Source organism: Electrona antarctica (assembly GCF_951216825.1).
Source record: "Electrona antarctica genome assembly, chromosome: 16".
NCBI classification, from domain to species: domain Eukaryota; kingdom Metazoa; phylum Chordata; class Actinopteri; order Myctophiformes; family Myctophidae; genus Electrona; species Electrona antarctica.
The window spans coordinates 9,574,114-9,598,753 of record NC_136797.1 but is presented as its reverse complement, the minus strand read 5'-3'; the positions used below and the strand labels follow the sequence as shown (position 1 = coordinate 9,598,753).

The 24,640-nt window shown below is 46.5% G+C and overlaps 1 protein-coding gene across 2 annotated transcripts in view; it reads left to right on the top strand.

The window, feature by feature from the left end:
• fcho2 (FCH and mu domain containing endocytic adaptor 2) overlaps positions 1–22,656 on the top strand; it is a 111,035-nt gene extending 88,379 nt beyond the window's left edge. Inside the window, exons 18-27 of one of the 2 annotated variants that reach the window (XM_079525194.1) lie at positions 4,775–4,896; positions 5,625–5,760; positions 12,284–12,349; positions 13,461–13,572; positions 14,779–14,934; positions 17,471–17,603; positions 19,421–19,620; positions 20,313–20,377; positions 20,583–20,747; positions 21,723–22,656. In XM_079525194.1, coding sequence (XP_079381320.1) covers positions 4,775–4,896; positions 5,625–5,760; positions 12,284–12,349; positions 13,461–13,572; positions 14,779–14,934; positions 17,471–17,603; positions 19,421–19,620; positions 20,313–20,377; positions 20,583–20,747; positions 21,723–21,745 — 1,178 coding nt within the window. In that variant the 3' untranslated portion in view covers positions 21,746–22,656. The remainder of the gene's footprint in view (positions 1–4,774; positions 4,897–5,624; positions 5,761–12,283; positions 12,350–13,460; positions 13,573–14,778; positions 14,935–17,470; positions 17,604–19,420; positions 19,621–20,312; positions 20,378–20,582; positions 20,748–21,722) is intronic. The other variant, XM_079525195.1, reaches the window with a different exon arrangement.
• The last annotated feature ends 1,984 nt before the right edge of the window (positions 22,657–24,640 follow it).

The following is a 24,640-nucleotide window of genomic DNA, read 5'->3' as shown; positions in this document are numbered from 1 at the left end:
AACAAACAATGAAAACAAGCCCCAAAGTCAGCGTATTCTAAGCAGACCTGGCAACGTGGGTGTGGATGTACACAGTGAAAGCCCTGAGTGTTAGTTTAACTCCGAAAGTGTCGAGGAATGGACTTTGGGGGGAGTGAAAACGAGGAATGGACTTTGGGGGGAGTGAAAACGAGGAATGGACTTTGGGGGGAGTGAAACGAGCACTGAGGATTGCGCTGTGTATTAGCATGCTCTTAACCCATACTGGGCGGGAACCCCTTTTGGTGTTTTAAGCATTCTGTTCTACTTTAGCTATTGAAAAATAGCAGATCTACAAGCTCGTAGCGCGGCATTTTTGTCTTTGAATATATATTCTTTCAGAGCCAAAGTTTTTAACTCAAATCTTTGAATATATATTCTTTCAGAGTGAACGTTTTTAACTCATATCTTTGCTTCTATTCTGGGCTTCTGGGGTGTTCCTGGAACAACATATTTTCAGATGGCGGGGTCGGCGGCCAATTACATATATTTCTGGGGGTCCTTGAGATGAAAATGTTTGAGAACTACTGCCATAGAAACATGAGGTTTTTCGAAGAAAACTGTCAGGATTTAGAAGACATTTTGTAGAATCGTCCTCAGGTCAAAATGGGTTAACACACTCATGACACATTGAGCTATTCTAGGCGGCGAAGAAGCTAATCTGCTGTTCAGGGAGCTTTCTCATTAGAAACACCGCTTGTTAAAATAATTATTTTTTACAGTTTGTTGCCCGATTTATATTCTACTATTTTGGACTTTTTTGTTTGTTTATCCATGTTTTATTTCACTGTATTCTTTTGTTTATACTTTAATTTCGCTTTTTTGAGTTTTGTTTTATTTGCTGTAATGTGTGTCATTTAGCTTGTATACCCTTTAGCAAGATGGTGTCACGTGCTGAAAATAGCTTACTGTATCTATCTACAAGCTCACAAGCTCGTACAGTTGGAGGCCATCGATATTGTCCTTTTCTTTTTGCTGAGGTTTGCGTGATCTGCGCAAAAGGACAATTAACCCATTTTGGGCGGGAACCCCTTTTGGTGTTTTAAACATTGTTATAATTTAGCTATTGAAAAATAGCAGATCTACAAGCTCATAGCGCGCCACCAAGTGGCGCGCTACGAGCTTGTAGGTCTGCTATTTTTGAAAAATCGTGAAAATATTTATTTCAGAAAACTGGAGGATTTAGAAGGATTTAAATGGGTCAAATGATAAGGGACAATATCGGTGGCACCCAACTGTATCTATCTACAAGCTCACAAGCTCGTAGATAGGATATTGTTGGCACTAGACACCAGGTTTGACTGTTTATTCCATGTTATTGTGGTTCTCTCTTCCACCTGCCCCCCCATGTCAGACCTTGCGTCTATTTTCCTACCAATCCCTGCGTCACCGTCTCTTCTAAGGAGTGACTTAGAAGTCTTATTGCCACAGCAGGCCCCAGGTAAAAGAGTGTGTGTGTGTGTGTGTGTGTGTGTGTGTGTGTGTGTGTGTGTGTGTGTGTGTGTGTGTGTGTGTGTGTGTGTGTGTGTGTGTGTGTGTGTGTGTGTGTGTGTGTGTGTGTGTGTGTGTGTGTGTGTGTGTGTGTGTGTGTGTGTGTGTGTGTGTGTGTGTGTGTGTGTGTGTGTGTGTGTGTGTGTGCTCGCTCGCTCGCTCTCCATTCGGTTAACACCCAACGGAAAATCGCTTTTTCAGCATGAAATTTGACCCCCAAAAAATTATAATGTATTGCAAATTAACCCTCACCGTTTTAATTGCTGTTAGATTTTTGTAAAGTTTTTATTTGAGATTTGATTATGAATACATTGCATGGCATTCTTGTCATGGCCTGATCCTAACACTACTGACCCACTCAAATCCTACTGTATAATAAACAGTAGGAGCCCCACATGGCTCTGTACTCGGCAAACTCAGAACGTGTCACATTGCGACAGGTTGTGAGCTTGTAGATTGGCTACTTTTGTGCCTTAACGTTGGCCTGTTACGAATAGCAAGCAGGCTATAGGGTTGCCGATGGTTGACTCAATGGCTAGCTTCGGTACCCAGGCTTTTATTTTCATTTACATTCGGCTCCAAAGCCCAAGCTCAAAGCCTGGGTAAACGAGACACATTTCCTGGTCTAGGAATCTAGGTCTTCATTGTGCAAGCGGACATTTGTATAAATTCTTGGGAGCTGTTTTACTAAATCTTTCGGCCTTACTTACTTTCCTTTTGTGATGGTACTCTGCTCTACCCCCATACCACCCCCTACCCACCCTCACCCCCTACTACGCCACCCCTCAGCTGAGGTGGCATCTCCTCCACAAGAGTCCCGACCCTTAACTGTAGTAACCCAGCAGTCCAAAGACATCTCCTCTCTGGCCTCACCCTCGTCGTCTCCCTGGGACTCTCCCGAAATCGCCTTTGAGTTACTGCGGCCCACCGCGGCCCGGGCCCAGAGCGCCCCCATCATCACCCGCCCCACCGCCGCCACCGCCGAGCCGCTCCCGCTCCCACCCCCCGACAGCGGCCCTCCCAGGAGCGTGGACGCTCTCTCGACGCTGTCGTGGACCCAGAGCCAGTGGATCGCCTTCAGCGATAACTTTGGCCCGTCTCGGCGTCAGTGCTCGCTGCCGGGCCAGCTCGGAAACGCCAACGACGCCACTAGTGGCAGGTCGACCCGCTTCTTCTCCGACGACCCTGCTGACCCCTACAACGACGACGACGCAGTAGGCCACGGTGGCGACGGAGAAGGAGACGGCGCCCCCTGTGTCTCGGAGGCATCCTCCTATAGGAGATTGTCTCCAGCGAGCCAAATGCAACATGGTAACATCGTCATCTTTGCTGCAAGTGTTTTGACTTGGTGTTTTGTGCTACTCTAGGTTTTTCTTGTGTTTGCTGTTGTTTTTTTGCTTGAGATTTTCTTTCTTTCTTTCTTTCTTTTTTTTTTGCTTTTTTTTATCTGTATCTATTAATTTATTGTTAATTTATTTAGTTATTCTTTTTATACTTTTGATTATAGAACTGTCTTGTTTGTTGTGTTCTTTTTTTGTTTTGTTTATTTATTTCAGTTTTCTGAGAGGCATGTGTGTCATCTTTTGGTTTGCCAATTTGTTTGCATAAGAGTGTTATTTTCTTTTCTTTGGAATGTTCTTCTTTGATTGTTTTTGATTGTTTTTGATTGGTTTGTTGAACTAAAAGGGAAATGTTTGAGAACTAAAAGGGGAACATTGCTGATTTACAATCTAAATCCCATTGTGCTGATCACTAATATCGTGTGGCAAAAATACTATGACTTCTGCATATTTCTCAACGCAATGTTAACGTCACGAAATGATTCGTCGATTTCGCGTCGTCGAGTGTGTATAGCTTACACTCGACGCGAAACGACGAAGTGAATCGGCAAAGGTTCCTTTTAATGCATGATCGCTTTCTTTGCACTTATTGGAAATTCTTATTGTAACTGTTGTAACATGTAGTGATGGTTTTCATTCAGATAAAACCATTTTAAGGCCGATTTATACTTTGTCTCATGTCAAAATTAGTCGACCTACAAGGTCGGCTATTCTCGTACTTACATTTTTGCTAGATTTTGTAACCCATTTTTTCACCCAGTGTCAATTATCTAATGTAATCCTGGGCTCTACTCTCCCTCTGCCAACCTGGGGAGAGCAACGGACTGACCTCATGCTTCCTTCTATGCATGAGGAGTCCCAAGCTGCTTCTTTTCACTTGACAGGGGGGGAGTTTCCCTGGTTGGAAGTAGCGCGTGGAAGGAACACATTATTCCAACCAGTTCCTTTCCCCCCCCCCATCAGGCGCCCCGGCTGGCCAGGGGGAGGCAGTTTAGAGACCAGGATTACTGCATGTTTTTTTGTGAGGGTACCTACCCTGGGGTAGACTCATTGTTTTGACGTATGTCTGACCAGACTGTGTTTTGTCCATACTAGTGCCAGCCGCCCCCAACCGACCCACCACCCCTCTGACCAGACTGTGTTTTGTCCATACTACTAGTGCCAGCCGCCCCCAACCGACCCACCACCCCTCTGACCAGACTGTGTTTTGTCCATACTACTAGTGCCAGCCGCCCCCAACCGACCCACCACCCCTCTGACCAGACTGTGTTTTGTCCATACTACTAGTGCCAGCCGCCCCCAACCGACCCACCACCCCTCTAACCAGACTGTGTTTTGTCCATACTAATAGTGCCAGCCGCCCCCAACCGACCCACCACCCCTCTGACCAGACTGTGTTTTGTCCATACTACTAGTGCCAGCCGCCCCCAACCGACCCACCTCTCTCTGACCAGACTGTGTTTTGTCCATACTACTAGTGCCAGCCGCCCCCAACCGACCCACCTCTCTCTGACCAGACTGTGTTTTGTCCATACTACTAGTGTCAGCCGCCCCCAACCGACCCACCACCCCTCTGACCAGACTGTGTTTTGTCCATACTACTAGTGCCAGCCGCCTCCAACCGACCCACCACCCCTCTGACCAGACTGTGTTTTGTCCATACTACTAGTGCCAGCCGCCCCCAACCGACCCACCACCCCTCTGACCAGACTGTGTTTTGTCCATACTACTAGTGCCAGCCGCCCCCAACCGACCCACCACCCCTCTGACCAGACTGTGTTTTGTCCATACTACTAGTGCCAGCCGCCCCCAACCGACCCACCACCCCTCTGACCAGACTGTGTTTTGTCCATACTACTAGTGCCAGCCGCCCCCAACCGACCCACCACCCCTCTGACCAGACTGTGTTTTGTCCATACTACTAGTGCCAGCCGCCCCCAACCGACCCACCACCCCTCTGACCGCCGGAGCCCTGGTGCCTCCGCCACGACCCTCCTCGAGACCCAAAATCCCCACCACCGCCAAACTCACCGGCATCACGGAGATTGTAAGTGCCACACCGTCCGTCACCTTCATGTATATTAGGGCTTTAAGCAACTAGTCGACTATTCAACTAGTCGACTAGTAAATCCACTAGTTGACCTTGTTGATAAGAATTTTGTAGGCCTCAAGATCAGGTAGATTATAGTTATAGTCACCAATGTACACAGTTTTTTAATGTACAAATATTTATTTCCAAAAAAGAATATATATATATATATTATTTGTTTCTCACATAATAGGTAGTTAAACAACTAGTCGACTAGTAAACTAGGCAACTAGTAAAAATGACTAGAAGTGAATGCCCTAATCACCTAATGTATATGTCTTATTATTTAATCTTTATATTTTCTTTTTATTTATTTTTTATTTTTTTATATTTTGCTGCTTGGAGAGAAAACAGCCGATCCACGAGCTCACATGAGACTCGCTTTTAAAAAAATATATATTGTTGGAGGAAAAAAAAGTTGTATAATTCTTTTGACAAATTTGCCAAAATAGGGATGCCAGGTTGAAAGTGGTTAAGCATCTGTGAATGTTATAGTTATTGAACCAAAGAGCTTTGTAACTAAATAATAATAATAACCACTGGAACCGGTTATGTATTTATTTTCTCTTTCCTGAAAAGGAATAAGGTCTACTCTCTACCAGACAACATGTAATATCCTTTTGATAACGTCAATGAGGCCGAATATTAACACAAATAGGAAGTGACTCTGAAATCCATCCAATCAGGTGCGACCGTTCAGCCCGCCCAAGATGGCCAACGCCAGCCCTCCGCCCACGGCGCCGTTGGCCCGGGCGGAAAGCTCCTCGTCGCTGTCGTCCAACTCCAACGCTTCGCTCAGCGCCAGCAACACGCCCACTGTTGGTAAGTACACGCCCCCCCTCCTCTCCCTCACTGGGTCTCCTCTTCTCACTGGGTCTCTTCCTCTCCTCTCCTCCTCTCCCTCACTGGGTCTCTCCCTCACTGGGTCTCCTCTCCCTCACTGGGTCTCCTCTCCTCTCCCTCACTGGGTCTCTTCCTCTCCTCTCCTCCTCTCCCTCACTGGGTCTCCTCTCCTCTCCCTCACTGGGTCTCTTCCTCTCCTCTCCTCCTCTCCCTCACTGGGTCTCTTCCTCTCCCTCACTGGGTCTCTTCCTCTCCTCTCCTCCTCTCCCTCACTGGGTCTCCTCTCCTCTCCCTCACTGGGTCTCTTCCTCTCCTCTCCTCCTCTCCCTCACTGGGTCTCTTCCTCTCCTCTCCTCCTCTCCCTCACTGGGTCTCTTCCTCTCCTCTCCTCCTCTCCCTCACTGGGTCTCCTCTCCTCTCCCTCACTGGGTCTCTTCCTCTCCTCTCCTCCTCTCCCTCACTGGGTCTCCTCTCCTCTCCCTCACTGGGTCTCTTCCTCTCCTCTCTTCCTCTCCCTCACTGGGTCTCTTCCTCTCCTCTCCTCCTCTCCCTCACTGGGTCTCCTCTCCTCTCCCTCACTGGGTCTCTTCCTCTCCTCTCCTCCTCTCCCTCACTGGGTCTCTTCCTCTCCTCTCCTCCTCTCCCTCACTGGGTCTCTTCCTCTCCTCTCCTCCTCTCCCTCACTGGGTCTCCTCTCCTCTCCCTCACTGGGTCTCTTCCTCTCCTCTCCTCCTCTCCCTCACTGGGTCTCTTCCTCTCCTCTCCCTCACTGGGTCTCTTCCTCTCCTCTCCCTCACTGGGTCTCTTCCTCTCCTCTCCCTCACTGGGTCTCCTCTCCTCTCCCTCACTGGGTCTCTTCCTCTCCTCTCCTCCTCTCCCTCACTGGGTCTCTTCCTCTCCTCTCCTCCTCTCCCTCACTGGGTCTCCTCTCCTCTCCCTCACTGGGTCTCTTCCTCTCCTCTCCTCCTCTCCCTCACTGGGTCTCTTCCTCTCCTCTCCTCCTCTCCCTCACTGGGTCTCCTCTCCTCTCCCTCACTGGGTCTCTTCCTCTCCTCTCCCTCACTGGGTCTCCTCCTCTCCTCTCCCTCACTGGGTCTCTTCCTCTCCTCTCCCTCACTGGGTCTCCTCTCCTCCTCTCCTCTCCTTCACTGGGTCTCCTCCTCTCCTCTCCTCTCCCGCACTGAGTCTCCTCTCCTCTCCCTCACTGGGTCTCCTCTCCTCTCCCTCACTGGGTCTCCTCTCCTCCTCTCCTCTCCCTCACTGAGTCTCCTCTCCTCCTCTCCTCTCCCTCACTGGGTCTCTTCCTCTCCTCTCCTCTCCCTCACTGAGTCTCCTCTCCCTCACTGGGTCTATTCCTCTCCTCCTCTCCTTCACTGGGTCTCCTCCTCTCCTCTCCCTCACTGGGTCTATTCCTCTCCTCTCCTCCTCACTGGGTCTCCTCTCCCTCACTGGGTCTCCTCTCCTCTCCTCCTCTCCTCCTCACTGGGTCTCCTCTCCTCTCCTTCACTGGGTCTCTTCCTCTCCTCTCCCTCACTGGGTCTCCTCTCCTCTCCTTCTCTCCTCCCTCACTGGGTCTCCTCTCCTCCTCTCCTCTCCTTCACTGGGTCTCTTCCTCTCCTCTCCCTCACTGGGTCTCCTCTCCTCTCCTTCTCTCCTTCACTGGGTCTCTTCTCCTCCTCTCCTCTCCTTCACTGGGTCTCTTCCTCTCCTCCCTCACTGGGTCTCCTCTCCTCTCCTTCACTGGGTCTCTTCTCTTCCTCTCCTCCCTCACTGGGTCTCCTCTCCTCCTCTCCTCCCTCACTGGGTCTCCTCTCCTCCTCTCCTCCCTCACTGGGTCCTCACAGATCGGGACCAGAGCCGTGCTCTCCTCCTCTCCTCCCCAGAGGCAGAGCTCCTCTTCTCTCCCTCTCCTCTGTTTCTGCTCAGTCAAAGTGAGTCTGCCTTTCCTCCCTCTGCACCTCCATCTGTACCATCCTTCTTTCCTCCCTCTGCACCTCCACCTGTACCTCCTTCTTTCCTCCCTCTGCACCTCCACCTGTACCTCCTTCTTTCCTCCCTCTGCACCTCCACCTGTACCTCCTTCTTTCCTCCCTCTGCACCTCCATCTGTACCATCCTTCTTTCCTCCCTCTGCACCTCCACCTGTACCTCCTTCTTTCCTCCCTCTGCACCTCCACCTGTACCTCCTTCTTTCCTCCCTCTGCACCTCCACCTGTACCTCCTTCTTTCCTCCCTCTGCACCTCCACCTGTACCTCCTTCTTTCCTCCCTCTGCACCTCCACCTGTACCTCCTTCTTTCCTCCCTCTGCACCTCCATCTGTACCTCCTTCTTTCCTCCCTCTGCACCTCCATCTGTACCATCCTTCTTTCCTCCCTCTGCACCTCCACCTGTACCTCCTTCTTTCCTCCCTCTGCACCTCCACCTGTACCTCCTTCTTTCCTCCCTCTGCACCTCCATCTGTACCATCCTTCTTTCCTCCCTCTGCACCTCCACCTGTACCTCCTTCTTTCCTCCCTCTGCACCTCCACCTGTACCTCCTTCTTTCCTCCCTCTGCACCTCCACCTGTACCTCCTTCTTTCCTCCCTCTGCACCTCCACCTGTACCTCCTTCTTTCCTCCCTCTGCACCTCCACCTGTACCATCCTTCATTTCCTCCCTCTGCACCTCCACCTGTACCTCCTTCTTTCCTCCCTCTGCACCTCCACCTGTACCTCCTTCTTTCCTCCCTCTGCACCTCCACCTGTACCATCCTTCTCCTCCCTCTGCACCTCCACCTGTACCTCCTTCTTTCCTCCCTCTGCACCTCCATCTGTACCATCCTTCTTTTCCTCCCTCTGCACCTCCACCTGTACCTCCTTCTTTCCTCCCTCTGCACCTCCACCTGTACCTCCTTCTTTCCTCCCTCTGCACCTCCACCTGTACCATCCTTCATTTCCTCCCTCTGCACCTCCACCTGTACCATCCTTCTCCTCCCTCTGCACCTCCACCTGTACCTCCTTCTTTCCTCCCTCTGCACCTCCACCTGTACCTCCTTCTTTCCTCCCTCTGCACCTCCACCTGTACCATCCTTCATTTCCTCCCTCTGCACCTCCACCTGTACCTCCTTCTTTCCTCCCTCTGCACCTCCATCTGTACCATCCTTCTTTCCTCCCTCTGCACCTCCACCTGTACCTCCTTCTTTCCTCCCTCTGCACCTCCACCTGTACCTCCTTCTTTCCTCCCTCTGCACCTCCATCTGTACCATCCTTCTTTCCTCCCTCTGCACCTCCACCTGTACCTCCTTCTTTCCTCCCTCTGCACCTCCATCTGTACCATCCTTCTTTCCTCCCTCTGCACCTCCACCTGTACCTCCTTCTTTCCTCCCTCTGCACCTCCACCTGTACCTCCTTCTTTCCTCCCTCTGCACCTCCACCTGTACCTCCTTCTTTCCTCCCTCTGCACCTCCACCTGTACCTCCTTCTTTCCTCCCTCTGCACCTCCATCTGTACCATCCTTCATTTCCTCCCTCTGCACCTCCACCTGTACCTCCTTCTTTCCTCCCTCTGCACCTCCACCTGTACCTCCTTCTTTCCTCCCTCTGCACCTCCACCTGTACCATCCTTCTCCTCCCTCTGCACCTCCACCTGTACCATCCTTCTCCTCCCTCTGCACCTCCACCTGTACCTCCTTCTTTCCTCCCTCTGCACCTCCACCTGTACCTCCTTCTTTCCTCCCTCTGCACCTCCACCTGTACCATCCTTCTCCTCCCTCTGCACCTCCACCTGTACCATCCTTCTCCTCCCTCTGCACCTCCACCTGTACCATCCTTCTCCTCCCTCTGCACCTCCACCTGTACCATCCTTCTCCTCCCTCTGCACCTCCACCTGTACCATCCTTCTCCTCCCTCTGCACCTCCACCTGTACCATCCTTCTCCTCCCTCTGCACCTCCATCTGTACCATCCTTCTCCTCCCTCTGCACCTCCACCTGTACCATCCTTCTCCTCCCTCTGCACCTCCACCTGTACCTCCTTCTTTCCTCCCTCTGCACCTCCACCTGTACCTCCTTCTTTCCTCCCTCTGCACCTCCACCTGTACCATCCTTCTCCTCCCTCTGCACCTCCACCTGTACCATCCTTCTCCTCCCTCTGCACCTCCACCTGTACCATCCTTCTCCTCCCTCTGCACCTCCACCTGTACCATCCTTCTCCTCCCTCTGCACCTCCACCTGTACCATCCTTCTCCTCCCTCTGCACCTCCATCTGTACCATCCTTCTCCTCCCTCTGCACCTCCACCTGTACCATCCTTCTCCTCCCTCTGCACCTCCACCTGTACCATCCTTCTCCTCCCTCTGCACCTCCACCTGTACCATCCTTCTCCTCCCTCTGCACCTCCATCTGTACCATCCTTCTCCTCCCTCTGCACCTCCACCTGTACCATCCTTCTTTTCTTCATTCCTTCATTTCCCGCTAAAGCTGCAATCTGTAACTTTTGTGTCCCTGGAATGTACTAGCACGTGTACTAGCTCAGGGGTGGGCAACTTTGATGATGGAGAGGGCCACTATATTTCCTCACTCACTCCAGAGGGCCACATTACATACTGATCGACAAGCTCAAAACGCGTTGCATTGCGACACCTTTTGAGCTTGTAGATCAGCTATTTTTGTTATATTTGAATTGAAATCCTGAATTATTTTTTAAATTTTTTTTCAAATGCTTCTCAAATCCTACTATAAATACGCCACGTCTCTGCGTGCGTGCGTGCGTGCGTGCGTGCGTGCGTGCGTGCGTGCGTGCGTAACTCGAGGACCGTTCGCCCCACCGACTTCAAATTCCACACACGCGTTCCAAACCACCACAGGGAGTGCAGTGCCCGGCCTCGAGTCGGTGGGACACACCGTTGTCCAGAAAGCCCACAAAAGGCTCTGCCAGTGGGCCTAATGAGGCCAAGTCCTCTCACCTGTGCAATTTCCAGCCTCTGGCTCTGCCAGTGGGCCTAATGAGGCCAAGTCCTCTCACCTGTGCAATTTCCATGCTATGACAAGTTGACAACAGGTATTATTAGGTTCCCAAGTTGCATCGTTCTCAAGTAGGCCGGAGGCCGCCGGGCACGTACTGGTCTAGTCTAAAAAAGTGAGCAACTTCCACAGCCACAATACAAGAGGAAGCGAGAACAACGATCTGGTACCACCCACTTTCAAAACAAACATGGGCAAAATACGTTCCAGATTGCAGCTTCACCTGCGTCCCGTATATCGCTGTGCAACCTAATCGCTTACATAGCTGCTTCTATCACGTCCAACATCATTTTAACACGTGTATCTCTGAAGGGCCGGACACTCAGCCGCCCTTTGTCAGTTAGTAGCCCTTGATTCATATTCGTAATCCAAGAAGAGAAGCACGTTTTTTGGTGGTACAGAGAGATGCAACCAGACATGGTTGCACGGGTATCCGGAGAACTCGCCAAATTACCAACTCGCCGCAGCGAAAATTCTTCATCAATGTCTTCATCGTTATGCTAACATGCTGTCTTCATCAGTGTAGTATGTCAAACCCACAGAGGTTAAAGTTCATCTCCAAAGTGATGAAATTATTTTGTGCAATTAAATAGTCAGCTATTCAATGATAAAAAGTTGAGTATGTGAATACCAATGATAATAGGCCTACCAATTCAGGATATTGTGTACTAATGAATTACATTGTTTCGGTACTTTGGTGTTTAAACTTTAGCATTCCCACTTCATCTAGTTTAAACTCTACACAACTATCCTCTCTCTCTCTCAATTCAATGCAATTTAACCCATTCTTGGCGGGAACCCCTTTTGATGTTTGAAGCATTATGTTATACTTTAGCTATTGAAAAATAGCAGATCTACAAGCTCATAGCGCGGAGAAAATGTGGCGCAAATTTGGAATATATATTCTTTCCGAGCAAACATTTTTAACTCAAATCTTTGCTCCTGGGAGGTCCCTGGAGGAACAACATATTTTCAGATGGGAGTTGGTGGCAAAATTATAATACATATACCTTTGGGGGTCCTTGACATGAAAACAGCTGACATAGAAACATGGGTTTTTCAGAAAACTGTCAAGATTAAGAAGGCATTTGTAGAATCGTCCTCAGGTCGAAATGGGTTAAAGGTATATTCAGTGATTTGACTTAATCTAAATATCACTTATTTTTTCTTTTTTTCTGGATAATCCTCCCTACTATAGAGTGTGCTGACCATATAAGGAGTTCCTCCCTGTCCCCAGTGAGCCTCTGGGGTCAATAAACCCTAGTTTCAGTTTTGGTGGCGGGTGGCAAAGCTTTTCCAAATCACTCAAATCACTGAATGCTCCTTTAAGTGAAGTAAAACTAAAATGCACTAAACCGTGGCGAGTCGGTAAACTGGCGAGGAGTTCTCAAGGTATCCGTTGCACGTCGCCGTCACCTCACCGCCATCTCATAATTCATGCAGGGTTTTGGGTTTATCTCCTCTCTTGTTTCCTGTGTTCTGTGCGTTTGGTTGGTGGCGGTATAGAGGATGATGTGTTCATATCAAAGCTGCCTACCTTTGAGAAGCGCTGTGAGACGCCGGCAGGTACAGGTAGGGGTTATATTATGGTTGAAACAACAGGAAGAAAAAACCCTCTATGTTAATTTAACTAACACTAAAAGCCTGATTTCTGTACTTTGTTTGCACGCCTGTGTTGCGTGCCCAAAACGAACACATCATTGAGACCTGGAACGCACCTGTGTCACCTTAGTTTTTAACCTTTATTTATATAAAGTATTTTATATACAATGTTTAAAACACCAAAAGGGGTTCCCGCCCAAAATGGATTAACTGTCCTTTTGCGCAGATCACGCAAACCTCAGCAAACTGAAAAGGACAATATCGATGGCCTCCAACTGTAGAAACATAGGTTTTTTCAGAGAACTGTCATGATTTAGAAGACATTTGTATAGAATCTGGTCTCAGGTCTCAATGGGTGACGTTTTGGCATGCCAAACATTGACGTGCAACTAGGTATGAATCAAGCTTAACACGTCTTCAGAAAGAATTGTCTTATTTTTGCGAAGGCAACGTGTACTACTGACGTTTTCCTGGATGCTCTCAACCTCGTCTCTCTGTCAACTGTTTAACAACAACAATAAAATAGCGTCTAGCATGGTTGTGTTTCGTTTTAATAATTGTGAAAAAAGGTAAAAATGAACATGGTTAATCAAGTTTTTTTTTTAACAGGTTCAATGTCATGTTGCACTTAATTCTTGTTGTTGTTGTTGTCTGTTTAATGTATTTATTGTAAGTCACTGACAAGCTTGATGTCACTCTGACATAATCTAATACAACAGTTGAACAGTCATAGCATGTCCTTTGTATGCAAATATGTATTTAATCCCCAAATAACATGTACTGTGTACGTACTATGTGCTGATCTGTGATTGAGATGCAATACTGGTGTGTACACACACACACACAACACACACACACACACACACACACACACACACACACACACACACACACACCAAGTCATTACGACGGCATCAAGGCCCGCCAACATACATTTTAGTCGACTAAATCAACTGTAGAAAACTAAAACTAGACTTTAACACTAAAACATTCCAGCAGGTGACTAAAATGTGACCGAAACTAAATGAAAACTATTCAAGAGACTAAAACTAAAAAGCGGTGACCGTGTGGTTCTCCTCAGGGACGTCGCGCGGCCCCAGCCCTGTGACCCTGGCGTCCCAGGATGCATTGCCCATCGCCGTGGCCTTCACGGAGTCGGTTAATGCGTACTTCAAAGGAGCCGATCCAACCAAGTGAGTCTCACATGATCTCCACTCACTGCTCAGAGGGCCTCCACTCTGCTGCGTGAGCGCACGCACGCACGCACGCACGCACGCACGCACGCACACACGCACACACGCACACACACATTGTACACACACACAAGTATATGTAAAAACAGGAGGGAATTTGGGAACCACTGAACTCTAACGATAGTCTGATGCAAAATTGCAAATGCTGCGACGCGTTTGTGAGTTTGTAGATCGGCTATTTTTGGTGCACGACACCTTGCAATTATAGTGTATGAATCAGGCATCCTAAATGCCTAATTCTAACCTTATTCACAACCTGAACCTATGTCTTAAAATCTCTTGAGAAGATGGTCTTATTTCAGAAATTTTATTTTGGCCCTCACAGGTAGGCCTATTGTTTGTGCACACACGCACACACACAGTCACATATGCACACACACGTAACTGACCACTATAGTGATGGTGCCTCTCGCACTATGTATGTGTGTGCGTCTCCCTCCCTCCCTCCCTCTCTGTGCGTGTGGAGAGTGTTTTAGATTTGCGTCGGGGTCGACACCATTCTTTCAGGGTGGATCAGCCACATGGGGCAGATTATAGTCTCGGGCAGAGAAAACATACAGTCTTTTATTGGTTAACTGCTGTTAAATTGCTGCTGTGCAAAAGGCTTATTTTCGCAGGGATTAGCGAATGGAACATTTCAGAGCAGAGCGAGCAGACACAGAGCAGGCTTGGCCACCAAAGGCCTGGTCCCCCCCCCCCCCCACCCATCGGGTAAACCCGCCCGTCCAAAACTTACATTTGTTTAGATAAGTCCAAGTACGACTGCTCTACACCAGTGGTTCTCAGACATTTTAGTCCTAAGGACCCCCGCTTTGCCCCTGCATTAGGACACGGGACCCCCATAACTCTCGAGTGTGTACAAATGGAACCAAATGGACCTGTAAGTGTCCATTTGATTCCATTTTTACACACTCTCAGACTAGAGTTACAGACTTGTAAGTGTCCATTTTGGGGGGGTGTCCATTGGGGGGGGTGTGTCCCGGTGGAAAAGTGAGGCATGTGCATACTCTACTCTACTATATTATCCTACAATGAATAGTGAAAATGGCCTGAAATGGTTGAGGACCACCAGAGCTACAACACATTGATGACATGTGGTCCCTCCCTCCTTCCCTCTCTCCTCCCTCCCTCCCTCCCTCCACTCAGGTGCATCGTGAAGATCACGGGGGACATGACGCTGTCGTTCCCCATGGGCATCATCAAGGTGTTCACCTCCAACCCCTCGCCCGCCGTGCTCACCTTCAAGCTACGCAACACCAGCCGACTGGAGCAGATCCTGCCCAACCAGCAGCTGCTCTTCAGGTACAGGACACTAGTTATTACAAACACCAGCAGACTAGAGAAGATCCTACCCAACCAGCAGCTGCTCTTCAGGTACAGGTCACTGTTATTACAAACACCAGCAGACTAGAGAAGATCCTCCTACCTAACATGGATTCAAGGTTCTCAGTCACCACGACCGATTTCAGTCATTTATGGATTCCATAGAAGCCTTCTGTGAAAGCGTGCTGCGCACCGAAAATAGCTGGATCTACAAGCTCACTGCGACGTGTCGTGAGCTTGTAGATCCAGCTATTTAGTTCTTTTTAGAGGAAAGAGTATTTGAAGTGATCAAACAAGCAATAGAATACATGTTTAGAAGCATCTTCCAGAAACATGAATGGTCTGAGAAGAGAAATGTCATAAAAGCAAAGAGGTATGCCTCAAATCTGTGATTTCTTCAGCTCGGTCGGATGTTGTGTGGAACAGCAGCAACAATATAGTTTAGATTTAGAATGATCATACCTAGTAAAACATTATCGTTACATTTTCAGTCTTGAGATTTAATTTGGCTTTATTCCATGTACGCAATCAAGAGCTTCTCTTCAGGTGTGTCACTCACTGGGTCAATACAATGTGCATGTCTCTGCTGTCCGGCAGACACCGGCTAACAAAATGTTATTTGTTTCGGGAAATTATTTTATTTATTTGTTAATTTATTTTTTCCAGGAAATGTAAATATTGCTTTCATGAGAGGGGAAGAGGTTGGATAGTTGGCAGGTGTAGGACTACATTTGAAACTCATCATGAATAATGGCATGATGTGCCAAAATAGGGGCGTCTGTCTGGGTTAAAGTTTAGACGAGAGATATCGTGTCTAAGTCCTGGTAAACCGAGAGCTGTGTACGTAGACTAGACATGGCTTCTTTGAAAGCTGCTGACGGAGGATGGATGGGGGATCCTTCTTCTATCTGCGTCAACCAGAGGATGGACGGGGGATCCTTCTTCTATCTGCGTCAACCAGAGGAAATTAAAGTTAAGTTCAGTTAAATATATAGAGACATAAAGCCATCATTAGGACTGCCAGGGAAATACTTTCCAGCGTCTTAAACAATTTAGGCCTGACGTCGAAATTTAAAAAAAAATAAGTCTTCTGAAAGAATATATATTCAAAGATTTGTGCCGCATTTTCACGATTTTTCAAAAATAGCAGACCTACAAGCTCGTAGCGCGCCACTCGGTGGCGCGCTATGAGCTTGTAGATCTGCTATTTTTCAATAGCTAAAGTATAACAGAATGCTTAGTTAAAACACCAAAAGGGGCTCCCGCCCAGAATTGGTTAAACAATCTGCTCATGTCTCTTCAATAAACGCTGTCACGCTATAACCCTCGGAGGGCAACACTTTCAGTTGCATATTTATTATCAGTCTACCTCTTGGGCAAAACGTTCTGCAATTTCACAGCAAATCTATACTGTAGGTCCATCATTCCAGCATGTCTAGTATTCTTAACCACTTAAACCCCTATGTACTTCATTGACCGGAGTCCCCCAGGGATCTATTCTTGGTCCGCTTGTTTTCCCTAAACACCAAGGACTCTATTTTTGAGTGGTGCAACCACTCCAAGGAACAGCAATGTCCGTGTTAAACTGTTAACCTATGTGTGTGTTAACCTATGTGTGTGACTATGAGTAGCAGTAGGGGCAAAAGTGGCGCTGTTGTGCTAGAAACAGAGAGAGAGAGATAGTGCTGCACTGTTGCCTGCTAATGAGAGACAGATAGATAGAGAGAGAGAGAGAGAGAGAGAGAGGTGGGGGCAGGGGGAGAGGAGTTGCACCACTCAGTTCACACAGGTGTGATTTTTTTTTTCTATTTTTAAAAACATTTTTTAAAATAGTAAATAAAGGCAAGGTAGTTTAGGGATAAGGGGTTTAGCATGGACAAAAATAGAGCCCTAAATCTCTTCAACGTAAAAAGCCCACCCACACTTTGCAGATTGTCTGTTTTTGACGTGCATTTGTTTTGTCCCATAATATGGAGGAGAGGGTTCCTGTTTTGTCCCATAATATGGAGGAGAGGGTTCCTGTGTTGTCCCATAATATGGAGGAGAGGGTTCCTGTTTTGTCCCATAATATGGAGGAGAGGGTTCCTGTGTTGTCCCATAATATGGAGGAGAGGGTTCCTGCGGTTAATACAAATCTGCCATCTGTGGAAATTGTGTTTTCTTAATTTGCCTAAAACTAAAGAGAAGGGTTTTCCTTTTTTCTCTCAGTCTGGTTATCCTGAGACCTCATGGCTGGACTAATTGAATCAAGCAGAATTCATCATTTAATAGCCGGCTCGTTTTAACCGGGTCATATTTTCCGAGCTATTGAAGCTTCACACACAAAGCCAAGAAGAGATGAATAATTGAGCCTCTGATCACGTCTACGCTACAAGCCCACCGCTCTGCGTGTGTGCATGTCTTTGTGCCTTTGTGACACTGTGTGTGTGTGTGTGTGTGTGTGTGTGTGTGTGTGTGTGTGTGTGTGTGTGTGTGTGTGCGTGTGCGTGTGTGCGCGTGTTTGTCTTCCACACAGCGATCCTTCACAAAGTGACTCAAATTCCAAGGACTTCTGGTTCAACATGCCAGCGCTGACGTCCTACCTCAGGAAAGCGGCGGAGCACAGTCCCACAGCCTCCTACTATAACGTGGACATCCTGAAATACCAGGTCAGTCCCACAGCCTCCTACTATAACGTGGACATCCTGGACTACCAGGTCAGTCCCACAGCCTCCTACTATAACGTGGACATCCTGAAATACCAGGTCAGTCCCACAGCCTCCTACTATAACGTGGACATCCTGAAATACCAGGTCAGTCCCACAGCCTCCTACTATAACGTGGACATCCTGAAATACCAGGTCAGTCCCACAGCCTCCTACTATAACGTGGACATCCTGAAATACCAGGTCAGTCCCACAGCCTCCTACTATAACGTGGACATCCTGAAATACCAGGTCAGTCCCACAGCCTCCTACTATAACGTGGACATCCTGAAATACCAGGTCAGTCCCACAGCCTCCTACTATAACGTGGACATCCTGAAATACCAGGTCAGTCCCACAGCCTCCTACTATAACGTGGACATCCTGAAATACCAGGTCAGTCCCACAGCCTCCTACTATAACGTGGACATCCTGAAATACCAGGTCAGTCCCACAGCCTCCTACTATAACGTGGACATCCTGAAATACCAGGTCAGTCCCACAGCCTCCTACTATAACGTGGACATCCTGAAATACCAGGTCAGTCCCACAGCCTCCTACTATAACGTGGACATCCTGAAATACCAGGTCAGTCCCACAGCCTCCTACTATAACGTGGACATCCTGAAATACCAGGTCAGTCCCACAGCCTCCTACTATAACGTGGACATCCTGAAATACCAGGTCAGTCATCTCGGCGCGTTCGTAGAATTACATCTCGCCATGATGTTAGTTAGTGTGTGTGTGTTTCTAAGGAACACTGCTCTCAATGAGGATATTATCACCTTCACAGTAAAAGCCAGGTTACAGATCCTTCCCACTAAACTCAACCTTTCCCTCTGGTTTCCCTCCACCCAATCACCTCATTGCTTGCATCACACCACAGGGCTTGTTACAGAAACTATGTCACACATTCTGAATGGCTGTTATGCCTATAAAGGGCTTTACATAGCACGCCACGACAGAATAGTTGATCTCATAACAAAGGACATATCTAAACATTTTGCTGTGAGTCTGTCTGTGAGAATGTACAAACATTCCTGTGTCAAACCTTCCATGTTTCAACTCTGTACTGAAAATCCTGAATTTTTTTGCACATCTCTCTGCTAACACACCAGATGTTGTTGTGGTCAATGAAGAGAACAGATCAGTTTTCATTCTTGAAATGGCTTGCACCTTTGATTCTAGCTTAGAGGAAGCCTTTATGACCAAAGTCATTAAATACCAGCCGCTCCTCCAGACCATCCTAGAGCTAGGCTATAGGTGCAATCTACTTGTGTTTATCTTCGGCAGCCTAGGACACGTACACAGTTTGGTTGTAAGAGGCTTCCAACAACTTGGGATGCCAAAAAAAGCAGCTAAGCGCCTTTCGAAATTCTGTGCAATCTCTTTCACTATCTGTAGCCGCAAAATATGGCGAAGGCGCTGTTACTTGTACCCCTGAAGGGTGTGTGGGTATGTGTCCGGGATTTGCTGATTGCACTCTGTACAGCACCTTGTAAATATTTGTGTCCTTGTATTGTATCTCTTATGTGGACATAAATAAATTATAAAAATGTGTGTGTGTGTGTGTGTGTGTGTGTGTGTGTGTGTGTGTGTGTGTGTGTGTGTGTGTGTGTGTGTGTGTGTGTGTGTGTGTGTGTGTGTGTGTGTGTGTGTGTGTGTGTGTGTGTGTGTGTGTGTGTGTGTGTGTGTGTGTGTGTGTGTGTGTGTGTGTGTGTGTGTGTGTGTGTGTGTGTGTGTGTGTGTGTGTGTGTGTGTGTGTGTGTGTGTGTGTGCAGGTGCAGTCTAACGGCATCCAGTCCACCCCTCTGAACCTGGCGGTGTACTGGAAGTGCAGCGCCAGCACCACAGACCTGCGCCTGGACTACCGCTACAACCCAGAGTCCATGGCCTGCCCCGGGCCGCTGTCCAACGTCCAGGTCCTGGTGCCCATGGACGGAGGGGTCACCAACATGCAGGCTCTGCCCAACGCCATCTGGTGAGGAGGACCAGCCCCCCCCCCCCCCCTCGACACATTTAACCCATTCAGACCTGAGGACCATTCCACAAACGTCTTCTAAATCCTGACAGTTTTCTCAAACATTTTCATGTCAAGGACCCCCAAACATATGTGACCAAATTTGACTGAGGCACTGCCATTGGATTTCTTTCGTTTTTTCATGTCATATGAAAGCAGGGAATCATAGCTTCAAATATAGATATTGTTTGTTCAGTTTGACCCACCAGTTTTGGAAATATGGCTTATAGAGTAATGTCTTGCAGAAAACAGCGAGTTGAGAAAACAGGCTTGAAAGGTTCACTTCTGTGGTCTCTAACATTACACCTAGCTACGAGCTTGTAGATCTTCTATTTTTCAATAGCTAAAGTATAACAATGCTTAAAACACCAAAAGGGGTCCCTGTCCAGAATGGGTTAAAGGACCTTTTAACCATTTTTACACGACTATGGTTAAAATAACACTGTGGATTTTACCGAGCAGTTTAGGTCCTTGCGCGGACACGTTTTCTTTTCGGAAAAACGGTGGAAAAACGCTGCTAAAAATCCGAAAAGCGCAGCAGTGTGCAAAGGACCTTTTTGTGTGGGTGTGCATTAGCTAGGAGTGCATGTGTCGGGTGTCTCTTTCACCCACAGTATTAAAGAACGTGTCATTTCTTCATCCTTCTCTCATAGGAATTCAGAGCAGAATAAGTTTCTATGGAAACTGAGCGACATATCGGAAAAGTCTGAAAACGAAGGTAAAGGAAGACATTTATGGGATATATTATACAGTATATAGGGATGCACATGGTTTAAGTTTTGTCCGATTACCGATTTATTTGCATTGGTAAAACTCATGTGGACATGAGGTGACGGTGGACAAAGCACAAATGTATTGATTTACAGTAAAGGAACTACAACAACATGCATTGTTTTCTTCCGTGTTTGTTTGACCACACGCAGGCGCCGGCTCTCTGAGGGCAAAGTTTGACCTTTCGGACGGCCCGTCGACCCCGGCCACCCTGGCGGTGCAGTTCATGAGCGAGGGCGGCACCCTGTCCGGAGTGGAGCTGGAGCTGCAGGGCTCCGGATACAGGCTGTCCCTCAACAAGAAGAGATTTGCCACAGGTACTTTTAACCATTTAAAAAATGTCTGAAAAACCTTATGTTTCTGTATCAGTGGTGCTCAATATTTCATGTCAAGGACCCCAAAAACAAAATGTAATATGCCTCCGCCCCCCATCTGGAAATATGTTGTTCCAGGGACCCCCCCAGAAGCAAAGATTTGAGTTAACATGTTCACTCTGTAATAAATATATATTCAAAGATTAGAGGCACATTTTCGCGATTTTCCAAAACTAGCAGACCTACAAGTTCATAGTGCGGCACTCGGTGCCTTGAGCTTGTAGATCTGCTGTTTTTCAATAGCTAAAGTATAACATAATTCTTAAAACAGCAAAAGGGGTTCCTGCCCAAAATGTGTTAATGTTCAGGCCCATTGAGAACTCTACTGCTGGGTTCTGCGTGAACGGTAGCTCGAGGGTGACAAACAGTGCATGTGTGAGTACCAGGACACTATTAACACATTTGATCCCTTTGACAGGTATACTCGTCCTGATTAATTTTTGAGCCATGCGTAGGGCGCTCATGACGAGTAGGCTCGTCTTGAGGCGTTTTGCTATAACATTGCCTCGCTGTGTTTAATTTTTTTAACCGCTCCGGTTGCTGTGCACCGTTGCTAGTGCCCCGCCCACACCGTTTGTGTTGACCCAACCAACATTAGCTTCTGTTTTAGTTGTCGCGGCCTTTGCACGCTTTTTTCTCCGAAACTAATGCGCTGTCCGTGGTGTTGAACAGATCGGCGATGTTCGGAGGTCTTTTCTGATTATCCGGTGAGCGCGACGGGAACATTGGCGTTTTCTAGAGCAAGGATGGACCTCATTTTAGCTTGGTAGCATTGATGATGCTATGCTTTAGCATCCAAGATGGAAGCCAAAAGCGGTCGCGTGTCATAGTGGAATGGTCAGAAATCACCGGCACCCAAGCACCATACCACTGGCACTCATTGTATTAACTGACTTTTTTTTCTTTCTTTTCCCCCAGGGCGTTACATGGCAGATTGCTGAGTAAATCTACCACTTTGATCAAGAACAAAAAATTGAAAAGGTTCTTCCTTCTTTCCTTTTTTTCTTTTCACTCCTTATTACCTTATTTATCAAAAGGATAAAAAATGGGTTGAATGTGCAGACGTGTTGCAACGCCTCCTGAAACCTCTGGAACCATCTCTGTGCTGGTGTGTCTGAATGCGCTTTTTGAACCTCTCTGGAAGCATCTACATGTGCTGGTGTGTCTGAACGACTCTCACTACCGTAACGTACCGTACCGTAACGTACCGTACCGTAACGTACCGTAGCACTGAGTATTGATCACTGTTAAAAAGGAAAAAGGAATTAACTGTTAGTAATTGTATAGATATGATATAAAGTGTAATTGCTTTTTTTTGTTGATCAAGTCTGACTTTTATAAAGTCAGAAACAATGTATGAATGAATTAGATAATAAAAAAATATATATATATATATTATATTTGAAATCATAAAAAAATGAAAGAAAAAAAAAGTGCACTAACAATCTTTCCGGCCATTTTTAGAAGCTTTTTTTTTTTTTTTTCTCAATGTTTTTATATTTCTTGTAGACTCTTGTAAAATGAAAACAGATTATAGATGGGAGATTCTAAAGATGGGGAATTAACACAAGTGGTTTTTGACCCTCTTGTTTCTCTCCAACTGTAAATAGTAACACTGAATATTCAAGATTTATTTTATATGTTGACTGTCTTTTTGTCTTTTGATTTTTCTTTTTGTGATCATGTGCAATGAAGGTCGAATCTGTCTTAAAACAATATGAATACTCTCTCTCTCACACACACTTGGCACAAATGATTTGATACACTATTTTAAAAACCGTGTAGAAAGTGCTTTAAAAAATGCAAAAAACTTTAAAAACAAAAAAAAACCTGACCTCAGTGCCTCCTCTTACTGTGGATATACAAGCAACACATTTGTGTTAATGTTCTTTTACCCAAATTGTGGAGTTCGCGTTTTTTTTTTGCCTGGTTAAAAAACAATAACCCTCCGTGCGCCTGTGATCAACATGGGACCTTTTTTCGTTTCAGTTAAGGCTGGATTTTAATTTAATTATGAAGCGTTTATGGAGAAAAATTGCTTACGTGTGTGTGTGTGTGTGTGTGTGTGTGCGTGTGTGTGTGTGTGTGTGTGTGTGTGTATATATATATATATATATATATATATATATATATATATATATATATTCACACACTTTCAAATAAAAATATTCAAAGGATGCTGCCCAGTAAGTGTGAAGGAAAAAACTTCACCTTTTCACCCAAAGTTTTATTCAAATGGAATCTCGTGTGTTGACGTCAAAACAACACCTTGACGACACTTTTTGTGCCCTTTTTGACAGAGAAATGTGCCTAAAAATCTTAACCTTTCTCGAATCGTGTTTGTGTATTGATAAGCACAGTTTAAAGAGAATAGCACCAATATTATTATTGCGCCAGTCGTTTTATACTCGTTTACTTGTTGAAGGGATGTTGAAGGGAAACGTGCGTCTATAGCTTGCTGTGCGTACGGTGCGTACACAGCCGAGCCCAGAGCTGTCTTCCACTTATTAAATCGGTCAACTTGTTGTATAACTGGTCTTTTTCAATTTTCTACTTGTCAATAGACCTTTTATCCTTTTTTATATACCGTAAACACCTTGTCTGACGGACGGCATAAGAACGATAGCAGCATAACTAGGCCAAATTAATCATCGAAATGCCTTATGAAAAATGTACCCAGCGCTGAATAATCAGGTGTTGATGACTGTGATGAGATGATATACTATTGTGACATACAGTAATATACTGCCATGCTTGGTTGTTGGTGCTGAACATTTAGTGGCGAGCGCCTCCTTTCGTACATTGGTTCTCAAACCTTGTTTAATTAACTCTCAGAGTCACAGACCCTGAACCGGAGGAACTCCCCCCACTTTGAGAACCACTGCTTTTATAAATGCTAATGAAGGGTCGCTGCATTGAAGTCTGTCGGTCAATACTTCAACGTGATGGAGAGACTGACTTTATTTTTCCACTATTGTTCCATACAGTTTAATTATTAAGTCTCTCTCTTTTTCTCTCCCAGTGATAACGGTGACATTTGTGTATACGTTAATTACTTTAAAACTCTTTCTTTCGGCCATGTCATTAATTATAGGTCGGAGGAAATATAAAAAGACGTTTTCGAGAACAGAAAATATAGCCAAACTGTGAGTTGACAGCGTGTTGCGGAGCAATGTGTGTTGTCGGCTTCTTGCATCTCTGCAAATCCCACTGTTGTTGAAACACGGCTTAAAGGGACATTTCACCCTTTTTGCAAAAATATATATGTTAATGACGTTTAGAAGATTTAGAACACTTTCCTGTGTGTAATATGTGGTTTTAGATATTTTAGATTGTAGCAGTGAGCCCAGTGACACTGGGCTCACTTACTTCCTGGACTACATGTTGTCTCAGTAAGACAGCCCTCCCCCTATCCACAAGGAGGAGCAGTGCACCAAAGCATTATGGGAATTGTAGTCCAGGAAGTAAGTGAGCCCAGTGTCCATGACATCAGAGACACTGGGCTCACTGCTAAAATCTAAAATATCTAAAACCACATATTACACACATAAAGACCCCCAGGAAAGTGTTCTAAATCTTCTAAACTTCATTAACATATATTTTTATGCAAAAAGGGTGAAATGTCCCTTTAAGTGGTTCATTCACTTTTTCCCCCCTTCCTAGAAATGTAGTGGTGTCAAAAGCACAATATTTGTCTATGAAATGTAAGGGGAGTGAAAGTAAAAAAAAATGAAATACAATACAACTGCCTACTGCTACTCGAAATGAAGTACAGATACTCAAACAAAATGTAAAATTTGTAAATTGTACTGTCCACCACTACACGGTATATACCT